Source organism: Trachurus japonicus, chromosome 15 (assembly GCF_045865225.1).
Source record: "Trachurus japonicus isolate A0001 chromosome 15, Traja_1.0".
NCBI classification, from domain to species: domain Eukaryota; kingdom Metazoa; phylum Chordata; class Actinopteri; order Carangiformes; family Carangidae; genus Trachurus; species Trachurus japonicus.
In genome coordinates, this window is record NC_140921.1 from 23,904,660 (window position 1) to 23,924,154 (window position 19,495).

At 42.8% G+C, this 19,495-nt stretch overlaps 2 protein-coding genes across 3 annotated transcripts in view; one reads left to right on the top strand and one right to left on the bottom strand.

The window, feature by feature from the left end:
* The first annotated feature begins 160 nt into the window (after positions 1–160).
* mrpl2 (mitochondrial ribosomal protein L2) lies at positions 161–3,287 on the top strand. The gene is made up of 8 exons (XM_085800653.1): positions 161–231; positions 567–650; positions 754–922; positions 1,161–1,302; positions 1,937–2,052; positions 2,167–2,277; positions 2,768–2,841; positions 2,923–3,287. Exons 2-8 carry the CDS (start codon positions 579–581, stop codon positions 3,130–3,132), a joined length of 894 nt encoding a protein of 297 aa, XP_085656779.1. The 5' UTR covers positions 161–231; positions 567–578; the 3' UTR covers positions 3,133–3,287.
* A 721-nt stretch (positions 3,288–4,008) lies between these two features.
* The window catches only part of LOC146973752 (phosphofurin acidic cluster sorting protein 2), a 48,966-nt gene continuing 33,479 nt past the window's right edge, over positions 4,009–19,495 (bottom strand). The window contains exons 6-25 of one of the 2 annotated variants that reach the window (XM_085800642.1): positions 18,057–18,148; positions 17,723–17,803; positions 17,302–17,361; positions 15,807–15,958; positions 15,570–15,663; positions 14,472–14,555; positions 13,703–13,830; positions 13,413–13,545; positions 13,205–13,309; positions 12,812–12,918; positions 11,750–11,904; positions 11,539–11,649; positions 10,181–10,283; positions 9,509–9,541; positions 8,141–8,183; positions 7,991–8,033; positions 7,642–7,780; positions 7,293–7,516; positions 6,452–6,565; positions 4,009–6,260 (exon numbers count right to left, since the gene is read on the bottom strand). In XM_085800642.1, coding sequence (XP_085656768.1) covers positions 6,145–6,260; positions 6,452–6,565; positions 7,293–7,516; positions 7,642–7,780; positions 7,991–8,033; positions 8,141–8,183; positions 9,509–9,541; positions 10,181–10,283; positions 11,539–11,649; positions 11,750–11,904; positions 12,812–12,918; positions 13,205–13,309; positions 13,413–13,545; positions 13,703–13,830; positions 14,472–14,555; positions 15,570–15,663; positions 15,807–15,958; positions 17,302–17,361; positions 17,723–17,803; positions 18,057–18,148 — 2,117 coding nt within the window. In that variant the 3' untranslated portion in view covers positions 4,009–6,144. The remainder of the gene's footprint in view (positions 6,261–6,451; positions 6,566–7,292; positions 7,517–7,641; positions 7,781–7,990; positions 8,034–8,140; positions 8,184–9,508; positions 9,542–10,180; positions 10,284–11,538; positions 11,650–11,749; positions 11,905–12,811; positions 12,919–13,204; positions 13,310–13,412; positions 13,546–13,702; positions 13,831–14,471; positions 14,556–15,569; positions 15,664–15,806; positions 15,959–17,301; positions 17,362–17,722; positions 17,804–18,056; positions 18,149–19,495) is intronic. The other variant, XM_085800643.1, reaches the window with a different exon arrangement.

Sequence of the window (19,495 nt, forward strand, 5' to 3'; positions counted from 1 at the left end):
TAAGTTCATACAAACCTTGTAAGATGTCAGCGCAAGGATGTTAATATAATACAAATGTGCTATTTTAACTTCAACAGTGCCGCGCCTGCCGTGTAAATAAAGCAGAAAACTGTGGATGAAGGTGAAGTGAACGGAGCTCTTGAGCTTATACGTCATCATCGTGCGACTCAGCGTGCAGGACTGTGAAGGACGCCGACGAGAGTCTTGGGATGAAATAAGTGAGATAAAAAGGTAAGATTATTGTTACCATAACCCTGGTTACAGCGCCAACTGTACGCAAGATAAACGGCTAGTGTATTTGTCGGCACACAACAAAACAATACTCATGTTATTTTGCCGAATTAACCAGTAATTGACTTCGTAGACACTGGTTACATTAGCTGTAGTAGCTCACGCGTATGCGACTGTGTAGCTGTATTATGACCGTTTTATGCAGGTGAAACACACGTATAGTCGTCAATGTCATTTTTGTGAATAAGGTCAATGTGTTGACGTTGTAGCCGAGCCCAGTGAAGGTCTAAACGTCAGAGATGTAACCCTACCTGTCCTCTGCTCTGCTGTGACAGGAGGACATTGACATGGCGTTGTCCAGTCTAACTCGAGCTCTGCGCCTCCTGACCGTCTCTCAGCCTGCTCTGCTGTCCTCGCAGGTAAACGTCCACTTCTCTGTCAGTCACATCACAGCACTTGACTAACGTTAATCACAACCACCACACCAACACAACCCCTGTATGTATCTTTTTGTGTCAGCAGGCGGGTGTGCAGTCTAATCTGGGAGCTCAGGTGCCCTCTCTAGTGAGTCAGTGCAGAGGATTCCTCACCACAGCCCCCCTGGAGCAGAACAAGACGTTTTGGAAAAAAAGGGAGAAGTACACCATTAGACCAATAGGAAAGAAGAAGACAGGGGGCCGGGATTACTCAGGTATGTGTGACAGGATAGGATGAGTGATTGTGTTGATAAACCAACAGGTGAAACAGTCTGTTGGTGTATGTAAATACACATTTATAAAAAATCTGTATCGGGTTATATACATTTGCATTTCAAGTGGAAAAGCTATGAAAATGTCTGGTATATTTGATTGGGAAATTGATTAAAGATGAGTTGCTGCTTTTGTCATTCAGGCTTTTCAGTCGCTCATGCCTTTCTCTTTGTCATACAGGGAGGATACGGACACATGGCATCGGCGGTGGCCACAAACAAAGATACAGGTGGATAGACTTCCAGAGACTGCGCTATGAAACGGGCAAAGAGGCCCAGACCTTTGAAGAGAAGGTTGTGGAAGTGCGATATGACCCCTGCAGGTTAGATCAGCATCTGTACACACACAAGACACATATTAACATGTAGTCTCTATCTATCTAATCAGAAATCTTCTGAGGAGCACCTGGTTGTGGCCAGTTTATGGTAAAATGTTGTTTTTAGTTCCGGATAACGGCACTAACGGATAAAACAGTGCATTCAGACACGTCTGTAACCGATGCCATCAGTATGTTCTGCCACATAAGTTTCTGAAGGTCTTGAGAGAGCTCTTTGCTTTTCCCCACCATGAGATGTCTATTATGTGACACCTTGGTGATGAGAAACCTTTTATAGGCGTCAATTTAGACTAAACCAGCTGATATAACTTTTCACTGGTTACTTTCTAAATACTGACAGACTCCAGCTGCTTTCTTTGCTTTCTATACCTTTTTGCATCTCCTTTTCTTCATGTGTTTAATACTTATTTCACTTTATTACACATTACTTAATCATTTATGGACATAAATGTTTGCATGTCTTCGTATGTGTGCATTACTTGGGTTGTTGCCGACATCTGGTGAAAATTTCATGTCAATAGCTCTATTAGAAATATATTTTCTGAGAAAAATGTTGACGCGTTCAATACTTATTTTCCCTGCTGTATCCATCTTCTAATAATCTGTGTTGTGTGTACAGGTCTGCTGACATTGCTCTGGTAGCTGGAGGCAACCGTAAGAGATGGATCATCGCTACAGAGAACATGCAAGTTGGAGATGTCATTAAAACATCTGGAGCTATTGGACGCATGGCAGGTATGACATCCACCTCTACAACCTTGGAATGATGTCAGAGATTCAGTAGCTGTTTGATGATAATGGTCTGTCCTTTAGTTTAATCTAACACATTATCCCTGTTTCACTTTGCAGTCCTAGCCAATGAAGGCGACGCCTACCCACTGGGAGCTCTTCCTGTGGGGACACTGGTGAACAACCTGGAGATACAACCAGGAAAGGGTTCAGAGTACATTCGTGCTGCAGGTAAGATAGCGCTTTGGTTGGGTTTGTACATTATATTAATATAATGTGGTGTGACAGAGCTGCAACTAATGAATTAACTACTCTGTAAACTTTTTTCCATTAAGTTCAGTCTGTAAAATGTCATTAAATGGGGAAATTGTCCATCATGATTTCAGAGTTAGTTCTGTCATCTGTACATTTAATCACAATGTTTTGGCAGAACAACAGTTGAACATATTCAATCCACAGTGATTTAAAGCAGAAGAAATGATAGAACCTGTAAATGTCACATTAATGATTCATTCATCAAAATCGCTCATTTTCCTGTAGTCGACTTTGTCATTCAGCGTAACAAGTTACAGTTATACATATGAAATGCAATACTTTGTGAGGCAATGGATCATTTGTTATCCATGTGCCCTGCAAACCTGGATATACAGTATAGTAGCAGCTGTTAAATATGATGATTAACTTAAAGGTTAAACTGAACTATTTTTGTCTTGATTTTCAGGCACGAACGGCGTTTTACTCCGCAAAGTAAACGGAACAGCCATCGTTCAGCTTCCTTCAAAGCAGCAGGTTCAGGTGAGGTCATCTGGATTAAGATTATCCTGCCTGTGTTAAAACCAGACTCTGCTCTGAACTTCATGATGTCATCTTCTCCAGGTCCTGGAGACCTGCATGGTAACGGTTGGACGCGTTTCCAACATCGACCACAACAAAGAGATCATCGGCAAAGCTGGTCGCAATCGCTGGTTTGGCGTTCGGCCCTCGAGCGGCTTGTGGCAGAGGAAAGGAGGCTGGGCAGGACGCAAGATTAAACCACTGCCTTCCATGAAGAGTTACATCAACCTGCCCTCAATCGCAGCAAAATAACACAGAGAAGTCTGCATCTGTTTGGGACTGGGAAATTGTCGTCTTCTGCTTATCATCACCTTGTAAAATTATGTTGGGCTTTACTGTGCTCTGAGAGAAAATCTAAATAAAGGTAAACTGTTTGTACAGAAGATTAAAAATTTTATTAAACACAACTGCTTGTGAGAGCATGGAAAGAAACAAAACAATATAAAAATCCAAAACATATTTACATCTATAGTAAAACATGCAGAGTAACCCATATTTTTAGTGGTAAATTTAAAAATACTGTCATGTCATTTAAAATAGGGTTTGTGCAAAGACACTGGGTGGCATTTCAAGTAACAGGAGCAATGAGATGGCATGGTGTAATCCTTGTGGTCTGACCATTGATGAACAACCTTAACACTGATGCTGGAGTTAATTTGTTTTGTTTGCAGTGCTAAATTATGGTGATTAAGTAGGCATGCCTGCTCATTGATCCAGCCTTGTCGAACACCCCCATGCTACCTCTAGATTTAGGGAAAAAAAACAAACATTGAAATCCACTTGTCATTGTGCCTATTAAGTATTTAAAAAGGCAAACTCACATGACAAATTCCCTCAAACTCTGCCTTGGCAAATACTTCACAGCCCAAGTTTCCAAATACATAAGGGCTTAGTTGGTCTCCCGACTTAGAGAAGATAGTGAATCCTTCAAAAAGTTGGAGACGAGAAAACTTTGACCGTGTAGTCACAGGCAGACAGGTATGGTGGTAGCTGCAAAATAAGCTTTTCATCAAGTGGCAAAACATTGTGTAACAGACAGCCGCGATGGTTTTCAGACGTCAAGAGGGCGCTAGAAACCATCAACAAACAGCATCCTCATGAAAAAGGGTCATTTTTTTAAATAAAAAAAAAAAAGAAAGAAAAAAAAACACGGCCTTCTCTTGACTATAGGTAGTGGTTTACATTTCAAATATAACACCTCTAACACTTCACCTCAAAACCAAAGTGTGTCCCAATTTGAGCTAAAATGTGTATAAAACCACATGAAAGTGCATTACAAAGTGAGGGAAATGTATGAGAAATAACATACCTAGTAGTGTTTACAAGTCAACTTCATAGGTATGAGTTCTGTAAATATATTTGGTATTTATGTCAAGAAGTAAAGGTAAGCTATTTGTGCTTTCAATTTAGTGGAAGGGGGGCAGGGAGGGGTTGCAATTCACAATAGTACATCTTGTGTATATTTATGTACAATACTAAAAAAGCCAGCCTATCAAAGCTTGTAAGTCTTCACTTTATAAAAAGCAACAACAAACTCATACACAAGGCCCTTTGTCCAAAGGTTTCCTCTTGCAAAAATTCCACATAACACTATTCAGGGAGTACCATTGAACATATAGCACACCTACACAGACACACATAGGCAGTGACTTGGACATCAGGCAAGACTCCATACACTTTTCATCAGATTTTTAAAAGCTATTCAATACTTGCATTGTGCTTGACAATTACAGTCAAAGCATGTTTCAAGTCAGACTCAAACTCATTCGTTTTTTGAAATTTTCCGCATGAACACAATACTGACTGACCAACCTATCAGTATGTTTTAGGTTAGGTTCTACTTGCACGTCCAGCCACAATGAAGCTGTATTAAAGGACACAACGGTAACTGCTTGGTTAGGATGTGCACATGTAAATGCTCACTGTGTTGACATTTGGCCAAATGTGGAGCACTAATCTGCAAACTCATATCTTTTTTTTTTTATCAAAACGAACTCAGTATTTTTAATACTGATCTCCACAGGGACCACAAATACAATATATGTATATTAATTTTAAGTATAACATAGTATGAAGTCTGGCCAAGCCAAGAGCTCTGGTGGTTAGACTGTAAAACAAACATGACTTTGGCACATCACTGCACATCTGGAACAATCCAGTATTTTCTAAGTTACGGCAGGTCTGTGAGACGTCACATCTACGTATCTGAATATGGGGTGGCCAACGTTCACCAAATAAATGCTGTTATAACCTGACATCACTCCAACAAGGCCCCGTTACGAGACAGATGGAACTGCAGCTGGGAAACTGAAGAATAATAATAATTAAAAAAACACCTCTTCAGGACCTCGAAACAATAAAGACAGCCCACACGGTCACAACTAAATTTGGCATTCAGCTGCTGGGAGTTGAAATGCGTTGTTTCGCGTTACGTCACGTTACCCTGCTTCTACGTGGATGTCACTGTACAGTCTAAAATGTACACCAGCGTTGATAAAAAATCTTCAGCACTTCCATTAATGAACTTATTTGATGAACTGCTCACGTTACAAATGTGTCATAGCTACATTCATTATAGCTACCTTCAAAAATACCTTGCTTGACTTTTGTTTTGTCTTTTCGATTTGCGTTCGGTGCGCGGTGTGCTCGAAAGCGACGAGGCAAAAAAGAACTTTGTGTTCCTTACTATAAAAATTTACCTTTTTGAGAAAGTAAAGGGACGAGTAAGAAAAGTGAGCACTGAGTTAGAAGAGAAGGATTCCATCTAGATTCACAGCAATAGTCCAACTTTCAACAACAAACACAAACACAGTCTCAATCTCACACACGCCACTGCACATCACCACCACACTCCTCCATTGTCTAATAGAGTAACAATAAATGTAGGATTTCACAGAAATAATAAAATGTTAACAAAAACAAAGTGCAAACACAGCTGCCATTATCGAAGTGTGGCAAATTGTCAAAAACCTCAAAATACCTCCGAGGCGGTAGCACAAATCTTACAAAATAGTACTTGTTCTTTCTGTAGTGTGTAAAAAAACAACAACAACACCCAACAACATCAACATCAAAAACATCAAATTGACAACATGAAGTTTGTGTATTGAACACGGTTGCGAGTCAGTAAGATTTCCACAGGAAAACTATTACTGCCGGGGGGGTGGGGGGGGCCTGTTGGCTTTTCCTCTAATTCTCTGTAGCCTCTCGGTGAGACAAGTGCAGCGGAGAGTCTGGTGGTGGTTGAGTTGATGGTGGCCGGTGTCACACAGGCTTAGTGTAACCAAAGATTCCCACCGGGAAGTGCTTGACATGTGTTGGCCACTGGGCAGCAAGCTGGAAAAACTTCACATCATTCCACTCCACTCCGTCAATAGTGACTGAGGACAGAAAACGGATCTCAGTTAATGTCAATCGATGGATAACACAATTAACACGCGATCCCCAGCTTGAGAATGTGCGCGAGGAGGACATCGTTCATTATTTATGTGTGTGTTTCTGTGTGAGACTGTGGGTGAGTTGTGTGGCACTGGCACCAGGTGGCAGTGCAGCCTCAGCTGTGTCGTCTTACCTCTCAGCATGGTGTGCTGGTGCTTGGCTGTGCAGATCAACCTGCTGATACCATCAATCACTTGGCTCTTAGAGTCCAGCTCTTTCTCCTTGGGCTTCTTGCTGAGAAAAATCACTGCAAAGGGAGGGAGGTGGAGAGTGAGTCATTTCTCTCGCTTCTCCTTTTGTACTTAAAGGGGAACTCCACTGATTTTACACTTCAAAGTCTGTTTACAGTTCTTGGGAAGTACTGCGGCATATGTGTAAAAAGATGGTAACAGCCTTGTGTGGCTCCAGAGGGACTGAAATGAAGTCTGATTAGAGGCCTCCTCTTGTTATTGAAGACTACACATTTAAAATAAGAAAGGGAATTGACCTGACCTGAAGCCTGCTCCTCATCTCTGATTGAGGCTAACAACTTGAAGCTATACTGTAATAGCTGCTACTACCATGATAAACCCAAAAGGCAGCTACCAAGGTGCATTGTGGACAATGTATGCACCAGGTTTTGAAAGAAGGTTTTATGAAGTAAAGAGAAGATGATTTAAAGCAATGCTAAACTGGTGGAGTATTATTATCCTTCTTTATTTAAAAAAATCGAACTATTCCCAACTAGTCTCTCACATGCATGGACAGTTTAAACTACACTCTTCTCCCTGGACTCAGCACCTGGTTGCACTCTGGATGTGCGTGAGCCTTTTTTGTTCATCAGTTTAAACTACAAACAAAGAAAATTAAAGCGTAATCCCGCAAAATATCAAAAATGTTAACGTTATGCTTTCATGACAGCCAGTTTTTAGGTAACAATGTTTTCAACATTTTTTTCCTCTTCTACATGCGTGAGTCACATTTTCCAAGCATACCTTTCTTATTCTTCTCCTTGGTAACAACAGTCATGGCCATGCTGGGCGGAGGGGTGAGCTCCCCTCCACAGGGGAGACGGCTAACTTGCAGCGAACGGAAATTACTCTTGAGTGTGTTCTTCAGACCCACGTCTCTCTTCTCCCCTTCCTTCTTCTTCTCTGGGCCTTGCCACGTCCAGTAATCTACCTGCAGCCCCATCACCTCGTTGCCCGAACATGGAGAACTAACGAAGCAAAATGTAAGAAAATCAGAAACATTGTTCATCATCTTGGTGCTAAAACATGGCAGAAAGAAGGAATAACAGGATGTGTTTGTATCTGTCGATAAGTGGTGTGAATGTGGTCGTACCCTGCTCCAGAGAGGGCGGTGGACACAGAGGGAGACTGTGGCGGGGTGCCTCCGATCTCCTTCCCATACGGACCAGCCGATGGGGGTGTTGGGGAGGACAGGATGCTTGTGTTGCCTCCCATCGCATCATCCGAGTCCACTGCAAATATGGAGGAAAGTTAGCTCACGCACAAAGCTTCAAAGTGAAACCACACACTGTAAAAATGTTTCTTTGCTGGTGGCATAAGCATGTAACTGAAGTTAATAAATGCACTGACAGAGGGACGGCTATTCTCTCCTTACTGATGTGAATTTGTATCCTATTCATTAACCACAGACATCAACAGCTTTTAAAAATGCCCTTTCTTACCTGAGGTTGAGAGGCTTTGTTCCACAATTCCGACTTTCACAACCTGTAACGAGGGGGGAAGAAAAGTTTCAGTGTCAAACGAAATTAAACAGAGTGAAGTAGCAATTCTGTCTGGAAGCTTTGTGTCGCAAAAAAAAAAACAACTCTTACCCCAATAAATGGCACAAATTTCTGACAGGAGTCCTCATCAGGGCTGCGAAGAGGAAGAGGAGGATGTTAGTGAGACCGAACACTGGAACAGAAAAAGGTGAATATGAACACTCCTGGAGGGAGGATGGCTGTGGCATGACCTGCACCATGTACCATCACAGCTGAGATGGCACATGACTGGCTTTGGTGGAATGGGGTCATCTTGGGGGTCACGTTACAATGAAATGAATGAGAGGACTGCTCCTTACAACCAAAAGAAGAAGGTTCTTTCTTATCAGCCGTGAGATAAGAGAGTTAAATCTATACAAGTGATAGTTGGTGCCAAGGTTTAGTACAAAACTACTTTTCAAGAGTCATACAAGTATTGAACATTTGTGTAAAACTTTCACCGTTGCTGTGTGAATTATTGAGCTATGGCTAAAATCTTTAGGAGATCACTGTGACACATCAGAGGAACTTCCCTCGGGCCATTGCAGCCAAAACCATGTTTTGTGAGGTCACTGTGACCTTGTCCATCACCAAAATCTAATCAATTAATTCTTTTATATTAGTGCCAAATTTGAAAGAATCCCATTACAGCATTACTTTGATACAGCTTTCATGACAATGGGACGGACATCCCATTCCAGCTGTCACCAGTGCGGACGGAGGCCTAAAAAATTCACCAAAGGACCAGACAGGGAAAAAGCTGAGGAAGTCTTATTTCTGAAATTGTCCTCTAACTTGCAGCGACCAGCACTACAGCTCCAAACCTAGTCAGTGATTCTCTCCAAGTTTTTCACGAGCCCGCAAAATAGAGTGCACCCACAGCAAACAGGACGAGGAACACTGCTGGCTCTTGTTCCAGTGCAGATACAGAACAGCAGTCACCAGCAATCTTATCACCTTGGTTGCCAGTGCTGTATTCTTTACAATTACATTTCAGTGACGTTGCATTGTGCAAGGTAAAGATTCTGCACCGCGATAGCACCACTGAAGAAAAGACCAGTCCAGTCACTTTGTGTTCAAATCTTCCAAAGTCCTTAGTGACAATTTGTTAATGAGCCCTTCTAAATGACTTGTGTTCGTTTAACATTGATTGACGACACTGACCTTGGTGAATGCATGAGCCAGAAAAACCATTCCACTTCAAAATACTTCAGATTGAATTAGAGGTTGTTAGGCAAATCTTCACAGCAACAACACAGAGGACAGACTAAGAATCAAAGTCACACCAAACCAAAAGACACGAGTCAGGACAGTGCAAAGTGAAGTTACGGTGAGTATCGAGTGTGGAGAGGGAAATGTTAGACACAGCAAGGAGGTCAAGCCAAATGGAGGAGAGAAAAAATAAGGAGGGCAAAACAAAGCAAGAGTCGAATTAGATACCTGATGTAAAAATCAAAATACAAACTTCGTTTCCTTGAATGCAAATCAAAGGGGAAAAGGGGGGAAGAAGGAATGCAAGTGTTAAAACTGTGTGTTGTATCTTGTACCTTCTGACCAATAGGAAGCAACTGTTACAAAGAGGGGAAGGGTTTGGTCAAATCTCAGAGAGAAAACAAGCAAAATGCAGCGGATGTCTGCTGAGTGCATCTGTGTCTGTGAGACGACTGAGCGAGCGTGCCACTTTGTTAAAACAGACCTGCTTTATCAAATCTAATAATCGACCACAAACGTTTCTGTCGGTCAGTGAACCTTAAATGGAGCAGAGCTGCATGAAAAATGTAACGATGCAGTGAAAACGACTTGTCGAGCGTGTTTATGTATGTGCCTGTCGATGCATGCTTTCATGCATATATGCATTTGATGTCAATCGTGCAGTTTGGCTGATATTCACTTAAAGTGCTGAGGTCCTAATGGGCTGATCATTTGGAGCCACACTGGCTCTAGTACATATTTTTACTAAAGAGACAGTAAAGGAACATTCGTATCAGGACACCAAGTTAGAAATCATTCAGACAGAGACATGCACAGAGCACAAAGAGCACAAACATACGTGCAAACACACAAAAAAACAGATGCAGTGGGTGAGTTCCCTCAGACCTAAAGTGACTTTACCTCTTCTGCTTGTAGGTGAGCATGGCTTCTGAGATGGGGAACTGGTGAGACACGTTGGCACCAGCCAGATACTGAACAACTCGTCCTGCTACATCAATGTTATCTGCAGGGAGAGGAGGGACAGGTCATTAACATGTCTCCCCCCGTTTCATGTCTGACTAACAGGCTGCGAGAGACAATTGATGCAAGCGCTAATTTTCACATAGAGCAGATCGCTAGAAGACCGCACATTAATCATTTACATTTCACAGAATTAAGGAGACGGATGTGCTGAATGTGAAATGCAACAGAACGTGGGTGAAGTCAGCCATACGACATACAAGATAAATGGTGTGACCCACAGACGGCCTACGGGCCACGTGCAGTCTGGCATGCGTTAATGTCGATTTGAAATGTGGAAACAGGATGATTTTTAACACCAATTTATTTTTGACCTATTGACTCCTTGTTAGTTGGAGCTAATTCTCCTTGCAAAAGAAAGCACCCACAGCCATTTCTATCCAAACTAGGGTTTCAGTTAAAGTCAAGGATATAAGAATTAAATGGAAATACACGGAAGCTCAAGAGTGCTTTCACATATTTTTCTTTTTTCCTCTTGCAGCTCCTTCTGAGGTGATTCACCATGATGTGTACGACTATGACTCTTGCACCTTTGGGGGAGTGAATCAAACGAATGAATGGAGTGGTGATGGGTGAAGAGTATCAGGCATGTTTGGGCAGAACAAGGGAGAATTGAGAAGAATAGAAGCTTAAACATGGATGTGTGTTTGAGAGAGAATATAATTGTTCAACTGCAAGTGGGTGTAAAATATATTAAAATCAAACAGAAAAAGAAGTTTAATTCCACAAAGCAGTCCTAAAATAACCAGATTAATAATGCAAATGTCCTCACATCAGATACTTGGATTAATCTCAGAATTTATTATTTTACTGTTATAAAATCCATGAGTTTTTTTTTTTTAAAGGAAAATGACTATAGGCTTTAACTCTGAAACCAAAATATACACGAGGAAAGCGGAAAAGACAACTAGATCTTGTGTTCGTGTGCATTTTTTAAGAAGAAATGTCTTTGTTTTCAATACTACAATACATTTTGACAACCTTTAATATCTGAGTCAGAGTTCTGACAACCTCATGGCGTTCTCTGGCAGCAGAGCGGAGGAGTGGAGTCGTGATGTAAAGCTCTTTGCTACACAAGAGCAGACTGTAGCTGTCTTTTGCAATCGGAAGAAATCTCTTGGCCCCATCCATCAGCCCCTGACCCACGCTCTGACCTCATTTCTTTCTCTTTCAAGTTGGTTGAACATTAGACACACAGACTTGCTTTGCAGCCCTCGCATCAGAGATATGCACCCTACCTGAGGCGGGCCGTTCTGTCCTGCAGAACAGCTCCCTCCACGCAGTGTCCATGAAGATGTTGTTGAACTTGCTGTCAAAGGAGGCCACGTACTTCGCCAGGGGATGAGAACCTGCACGGAACAAGTTTTCATGTATAAATTGAAGCTGAAAACACGAGGCTTTTTCGGCTGGTATTTCCCATAGAGTTGGTACTAATCCCGGCTGACTTGCCTATGGGGATCACCAGGAAGCGTATGTAACTGAGCCAGTCAGGCGTCTTGTTGGCCAGCTGCTCCACAAAGAACCTCAGGATGGTGCTGAGGTAACTCTGGTCTCCTGCCACTGCCACCTTCATCGTTGGCGGTGTCTGTGCGTTGCAGTTACAGCTGCAAGGGTTAAAATAGGGAGAGACGGGTGAGTAACTAAGAAAGAGTGCAATCCAAATCATTAAAGATGTGGGTCAGAGAGGCTGCGTGGGATAATAATTATGCGTGTCTAAAATAAAAATTTACATCCCAAAAGGGTTTTTCCTGTTTAAAATCGGTCTTACCTTCTCTGAGAGCCAAATTGTACTGCATGATATCATATGGGTACTTGCAAGTCTCAGCATGTCTCTTCAAATTAAACCAAATTTTGCCACAGCTTTAAGGATTTTGTAGCTTAGTGCTTCAGGATTTGAGAGGTTAAAGGTTGTCCAAAAACAGAACGAGACCTGAAGATATGTGGCTTTAAAAAGTTGTGTTTACGGCTCGCTGACAACATTTAAGGAAAAACCCAGCAGCCAGCTGAAGCGGTGACAGCACTGAGCAAGCATGTTAACATCAGAAATGAGCATGGCTCTACATGGCATGGCCTCAGCTGGAGTAAACAGGTTGACTGAGGAGCAGGTGCGGAAAGAGTTGAAAAAGTTGCAGTTCAGATGGATTATAGAGAAAACAGGTTTAACAGAAGCGGCATAGCAGACTGAGACAGCCACGTCTCCCACTGACATGACTTCCTGAGGAGAAGGCAGGCGAGCAGATGGATCCAAGAAACAGAGAAGAAGGCTGAACTTCAGCTATTTCAAAGAAAACAGACGCATTTTGATAGAATGGGTTCACAGACAGAGAGCAGTCAAGCAGCGTGAGTGACGGCATCCTGGAACTCTCTGGCAGTGAGCCACCACAAACATACATCGCTCGACGTGGACGACTCCAAGATAACAAGCAGCAGGATCACACTTTCTTGAATGACTTCTGTCATTCAATCCCTGTGTATGTAGGCATGTATGTAGTATGTATGTATGCGACTCACAATCTCTGGATGCGAGTAACGATGGTGTTGAAGGCAGCCTGAACATCGGCAGCAGAGCAGGTGGACACAATGGGCTGGGCCTGTTCATGGAGCAACTCGGCTACATACTGCACAGAAACACACATGAGAGGGACACGATGAGCTCATGGACATAAAGGAGGCACGGTTGACTGGGTTGGGGAGAAAGCAGGAAAAACATGCTACCAGGGTACACACAGTGTCCGCCCTCTGAACAATATATGTTTTGGTATTTTCTTCTTTATACAGTAATGGCAGGACAAGCTTGTAGCATGGCTAGAAAATTCTGCACAAGCAAGTGCTTCTCCTGTATATATGAAGAAATGAGGGTAGGGGAGTTTATGACTGCCGTGTTATGTTTTAAAAAGAACATACCTGTCCTTGCCATTCCATGGTATTGATGAGGATGATGCTCTCTGGTAGGCGTTCGTCAGAGATGAGGATCTGGTTCAGCTGATCATATACAGACTTCCGGGGAACCTTTGAGACAAAAGGAGACGCAGAATCAGACACTGACACGACGAACTAAAAGCCTTTTAAAAGAACAGATGTGAAGCTTGATAACACATCCGTGGGTTGCCACCTGCGCTATGAGTCGTGAGTCAGGGGAGCACTCGCTCTCCATGCTGCTGGTCCTGTCACTCTGGGCCTTGGAGTTCTGTCTGTCTTTCATGGAGGTGCTGCGAGGACGCCTCTGCATCTTGTTTTCCATTTTACTGAGGAGAGAATGTGACAAGGAGCTCAAAATACATGATAGACACAGCAAGGAACCTAAGGAAAGAGACTCGGGAGTTAACAAAACAGTTCATGTACTCATGTACATACATAACATGACTGTGTCCATGTTTCCAGATGTAGTGACGAGTGGTTTACCTGGGAGACATGTGGTTTTGAGACTCCGTCTTGCAGAGCTTGCCAACAGTGCTAGTCATCCGTTCAGTGTTGACATCCCAGTTGCTCACCTCCCCCGGCCCTGGCCCATTGTCATCTGTCTCTGGCTCCTGAACCAAAAGAGGGGGAGGAAAGTTGAGCCAAAAGGACTGGAAGAAGACAGTGCTGGTGTTTTTCATACAACACACCGACGCTGTCATGTCCGTTGCATCTCCACCAGGTTCTTTCTCAGACGTCAGCTAAATTGTGTGGAGCTTCTGCAGCCAGCATTTTAAGGATAAGAGTTGAAAGAGTGGAGGCACGGTAGGAGCTGAGGTGTTGAGGCTGGAGATAATGATGCGATCCTGCAGCTCAGATATTCAGTTTGAACTGGGTTAGTGGAGCAGTGAGCCGAGCCGGCTGCCTGCTGCTCAGAGGGGGAGCCGGGGTTGGATGAGCAAGGTTAGACCGACCCGACAGCGCAAAGACAACAAATAACACAAACACCTCTCTTTCGATCCTCATCAGTCGAGACCTATCCAGCATGGGGCTGACTTGTCTGCTCCACTGATCCATAATGGATGACTGTGCTGTTTGGTTTGCCTGCCCTTGCATACTCCCATTCGCTCTGCTTTTTTTTCTTGGAAAACAACTAAGACCCATGGGAGGAAAGGGCACTCAAGTGGAGAGGGAAAGGAGAAATCTGAGAAAGAAACGCTCGAGGGGAATGTGGTGAAAGAAAAGAAAAACTACTGCTGTCCCAAAAACATACCCCAGCGGTTGTATCTGTGATGCTGTCATCTTGATACCGGGCCCCTTGCACTTTGCATCTGTCCACAGTCAGAAAGTCTCCACTCTGCAGGGTAAACACACACACAGTAGAACATTTAAAACATGGAGGTCACCTCTCTGGTTAATATAAATGACAAAATCGCATAGCTGCAAATGGGGGTGCTCCGTCTACTTCCTGTCAAGATTGACCACTCTGAGGATCTTTAACTGAGCAATTTGACAGCGGTGCCGCCGCGCCATCGAGCTCAGTGACAGTGACAGAGCTAGCGCGTATAAATATCTCTAAAAGCCTATATAGGTTTCTCTACAGCTGCGAACCAATACATAAACTCCATAGGCATAAGAGACGCATCTGTGCTCTCAAATTTATGCGATTCAATGTGTTTAAGTGCATCTTGTAACATCTAGTTTAATTCATTTTCATATTAGATCAAAGACTTTCCATTTTGCCTCCAAGACATGTTTATGAAGTTCAACTGGAGACATTTATTGAGCGAAATGGAGGGCTATAGCAGTCTGAAATGCTCCAGGCGGTTTTATTACGGGCTAAAATGGATTCCCAGATATTTATAAACAGCACTCCCTCTCTCACCATCAGACTCAACATGTCTCTCTCTTTCTGCCCTTGCTGCTTCCAATGGGCTATAAATTTCTGAGTAGGAGTTCAGGGATTGCTACATCCAATCTTCTCGCTGAGCATGGGAGCATAGTTGTGTCTGTGTGTATGTTGATGGTGGTGGAGGGGTCATTCAGTGTCAGCCGCTATAAATACTGGAGAGCTATAGGGGTGAATAGGGTAAGGACCAGACCTCGTCCTGTTTTACGTAGATGGGAGTTGGTGGGCTGCATAGCACACATGCTCAGAATATCTTGACTGTAGTATCATGAACCTTGGGAATCCCTGAACCACAATAAGTGCAGACGGCTGCCAGACATTTTTACACTGCCCAGAGGCAATTCCTTTACATAACACTGTTTACAAAAAGAGCCTTCCCTGCAATCAAGAAGCAGAACTTTATGGGTAAAGTGGAGTTGAAAGGCATCAGGGGCCAAACAGAGTTCCTGGTGATCAACTTACAAGACATGACAGCTCTCTCTGTTGGCTTTTTTGGCTGTGTATGCTTCCAATTTCTGTCTGGGAGCTGGAGTGGGACATCCCTTCAAAGAACGGCCTGAAAACAGAAACAAAGATTTGAATTTGAGAAAATAAACAACTTGGAAAAAATACAGTTAACTGCTTCTAAACTACTAAAAAGACACAAATGAGTGAAATGATTTAAAAGTATGAAGCTAGAGGGCTAGAGTGCAGACATACTTGAGTTTTGGCTTGGGCGTACTCAGGACGCTCTCATTGTCCTCCATCTCTGGCCCGCTGTCACTCTGGTTGTACACTTCCAGACTGTCGTAAAGCAAGTCCAGATCCTCCTCCACCTCTTGGGTCTGGTCCACAGGGTCAGAATCCAAGACCTGTCGTGCAGGACAGACACATTGTCAATACATCAGTGCACTGTAATCAGGGATTTGTAATTATGGCCATGGATTAAAGAAGTGTAGGGAGTGACTGGTGCTGTGCATTAGCTAATCACTTTCACAGCTGGACTAATGGAGCTAAAAGAATGAACAAAAGCACTGATGGTTGCAAAAAAAAAATAGAAAATGTATGCTATAAATACAGCCCTGCCTTGGTCCTAAGCAGGCCAATTAAAAGGTAAGTGAGTGCTAGAGGAGAGCTAAGGTGCTAAGCCTTGATGTGCCAGCTGCACAGTGGGGATGTATATCATGGGTTCTGCACACAGCCAGGCTTGTGGACTAATCAGGTGATTAATGCCACTCCATAAGTGCAGGAGCTGGCAGGGAGCAGATAAACACAGTCTGTCCCCTCTCCTCCTCCTGGCTATGTATTTATAGAGCTGTAGCCCTGCACACTGCCCAGCCACAAGGAGGGGATTAGAGACAGGGAATGTGATAAAAGATCATCCAGCCACCTGGAGCTTCCAGAACCATCCAGCAGAGCACAACTCCCGAGGCCTGCCGGCATCATTGGGTTAAATCACTTACACAGGTCTCTTGGTGCTGATTGTTTCAAGTAAATATAAATCTGGAGGGATGAGGGGAAAGGAAGAGCAAATCCCCATTCAGTCTGGAAAACTACACACTACAGCTTAGAATAATCGTTGCTGATGTGCTCTCGGGAGTGTTTCTGACGTAAGTAAAGGAGGAGAAATGGTCACTCCTCTAGGTTTCACAGTTCAGTGGTAATTATTATTTTTACAGTGACCCAACACAGATTATGTACTAATGGATGTCTCAGAGTTGTTGCTCACAAATGGTTCGACGTCCTGCTGACGACCTGATTACAAGCTTTCATGTAGAATCCAGAGACATTTATTAACACAAGCCTAAATAGGACAGAAGTGAGCCTCTATTTATCATTAGATTAAACGGTAAAGAATAACGCTGCTAATGGATTCTGCATATGAATTGTAACTAATGGCAATGTATGAATCATGCACCCACGGGCAGAGAGGTAATGCAGCCTGGGATTATAATGATGCTTGTACCTTCACAGGCAGTTCTCCTACATTAGCAGTCATGCAGCAATATGCTGTTTGGACAGTCAATACCGACATTATTTTCTCCTCTCCTGAGGGCAATTCAAAAACTGATACATTTCACTAAAGGCTTCAACAGAAGGACAGAGAAATTCCAGGCGGCTGCACTAAATTTCGCCACACGGTTTGCTTTTGACATTGAACAAGATCTCCTGGGTGTCAATCAAAACGGAGGCAATTATCCTTTCCGCAACTCACCTCATCCGTCACCTTGAACCTCTTTAGTAAGGCCACAAACTTCTGCTTGAAGTTAGGTTGCTGTAATAGAAAAAAAAAAAAAAACCCATTAAATTATGATAAAAAAGATGTCCCTGACAGGAAATCGCTGTCATGATTACAGCATAACAGCTGGGCTCAGGCTTATCACTTCTCCCAGTAACTGTCCACTGGATTACTCATTCACAGCCACTCTATGTAAAGACCATTAGAATCAGTCCAGTGAACCCACAGTGTTCATTTACATGCTCATCCACATCGTCCTAATGGCTTGAAGAAATGGAACACAGTGTACTTTCTCTTAAAAGCTTGTACTACAGCAAACATAGGTCTGGAGTTATTCTCATCGTCAATGATTGGCGAGCATAAAAGGTCCATGTGGCAGAGGAGGGAGGCGACTAACCCTGGTCATGGAGGTGGTTCGGATCATTTTCCTCCGCGCCTTCTTGGGCTTCCTAACCTCATCGTCCTCATCATAAAGATCCTGCACAGAAAAGGTAGATAAGTTATATCTTTATGTCAAAGTGGCCCCACACATCTACAGGTATGCAAGAAAGCGTTTCTAGTATAATAAAAATAAATCTAAAAGGGACAACTGCTTCTGGCAAGATCAGCAACAGCATGGACTGTATGACAAGAAGACATGAATGACATTTTATTTACTGAATTTCTTAAATGTATTTAATTTCCATGGGTAATGCAGATTTGTCCCCACTTAAGTATTTTCTGGCACTGACCTGACCATGAACTGCGTCATCACTGGCTTCCTGCTCCGATGAGTAGCTGTCATCATCCTCCTCAGAATAATTATCCATGTCAGGGGAGCGGTCTGAGGTAGACAAGCACAGAAACACACGCAGGGAAAAACATCTCAATATAGGTTTAAACCTCAAGCAATATATTAGGCAGCATTACATCCGGATTACATCCAGACTCAAATTTGCAAGTTTCCCACAAACAAATCTTTGGGAGCTTGGACTTAAAGAGAGATGAGGTTTACACAGTGAACTGAAAGGAGAACAGAAATCCAAGGTCACAGCTTTATTAGTGCTGAAACTCAAACTCAATTTTCTTTTGGAATAAAGATTGAATCCTTATTAAATGAAGGCTCCTAAATTCACTACAAACATTTTGACCGTTCTTTTTGCATTGTCATTGAAAGGCAAAAGGTGTTAAACATGTAACAGTATAATTGTATTATAATGTAAATGTGTTGTATAACATTCACTGATAATCAAAGTGATCTTAAAGATCGTTTTCCATCTTGTGAGGATGAAGTTGCTTAATATCCTGTCTCATTCTACTCAGTTCATCAATAATGACTTGTTTTGATGACTTGGCCAGAATAATGAAGATAATATATAATCATACAAAACATTTTCTAAGCATATAATTATAGGCTAAATTTGATTGCTGAAATGGAAAGTAACTCTTATTATATGCAAATTAGACTGCAGAGCTCTTTTTGTAATCCATGCCTAATATTATGATGAAATTTTAATGACACTTCAGTGGTTGAAACATTTTACTGTGCTTCTTTTGTCTAATGGCACATTTTATTTGAACGACCACATTCCTAAAGAGGTAGATTTTACTGTATGTTTGACAGCTGAGGACAAATCAGGTGATATAAGATCTTTTTTCTTTTTTTTTAAGTTTATGGCTAATTCATACTTCCTTCTGCCTGTGAAACATCCTGTTCTGTGTTTCTAGAAGGAATGGATGTTATTAAGGATCACTGCAGAGAAGAGAAAGATAAACATCTTTCCTTCCCTCAGAGTGACACCAGTTTAATACTTGGTGCATGAGCTCATCTGTTATGTTTGAGCAGTCTCCTTAATAACATCCAGAACAGCGAGGGATCAGCATAGCAGGATAAAGGCGTGGAGTCCGAGCAGGCCCCAATATTTCCCCCTCCCGCCCAGAATTAAAGCAGTGTAAGGTAATAGGCCCTACATCTGTTCGACTCTCGAATCAACATTACAACCATAGCTGAAGAGAATAACATATCCTTGGCCATAGGTTGGCCTGGGATTAATAGAGTTTATTCTGTCCATGGCTGGGAAATAGAAGCCATGTGGAAGGCGGGAAGAGAGGGGCCGGGGCAGGGCGGGCTTGCTCCAGGGTGACGGCTGAAATTACAGACAGGGCTTGGACGGGAGGCAGCATGGGTACA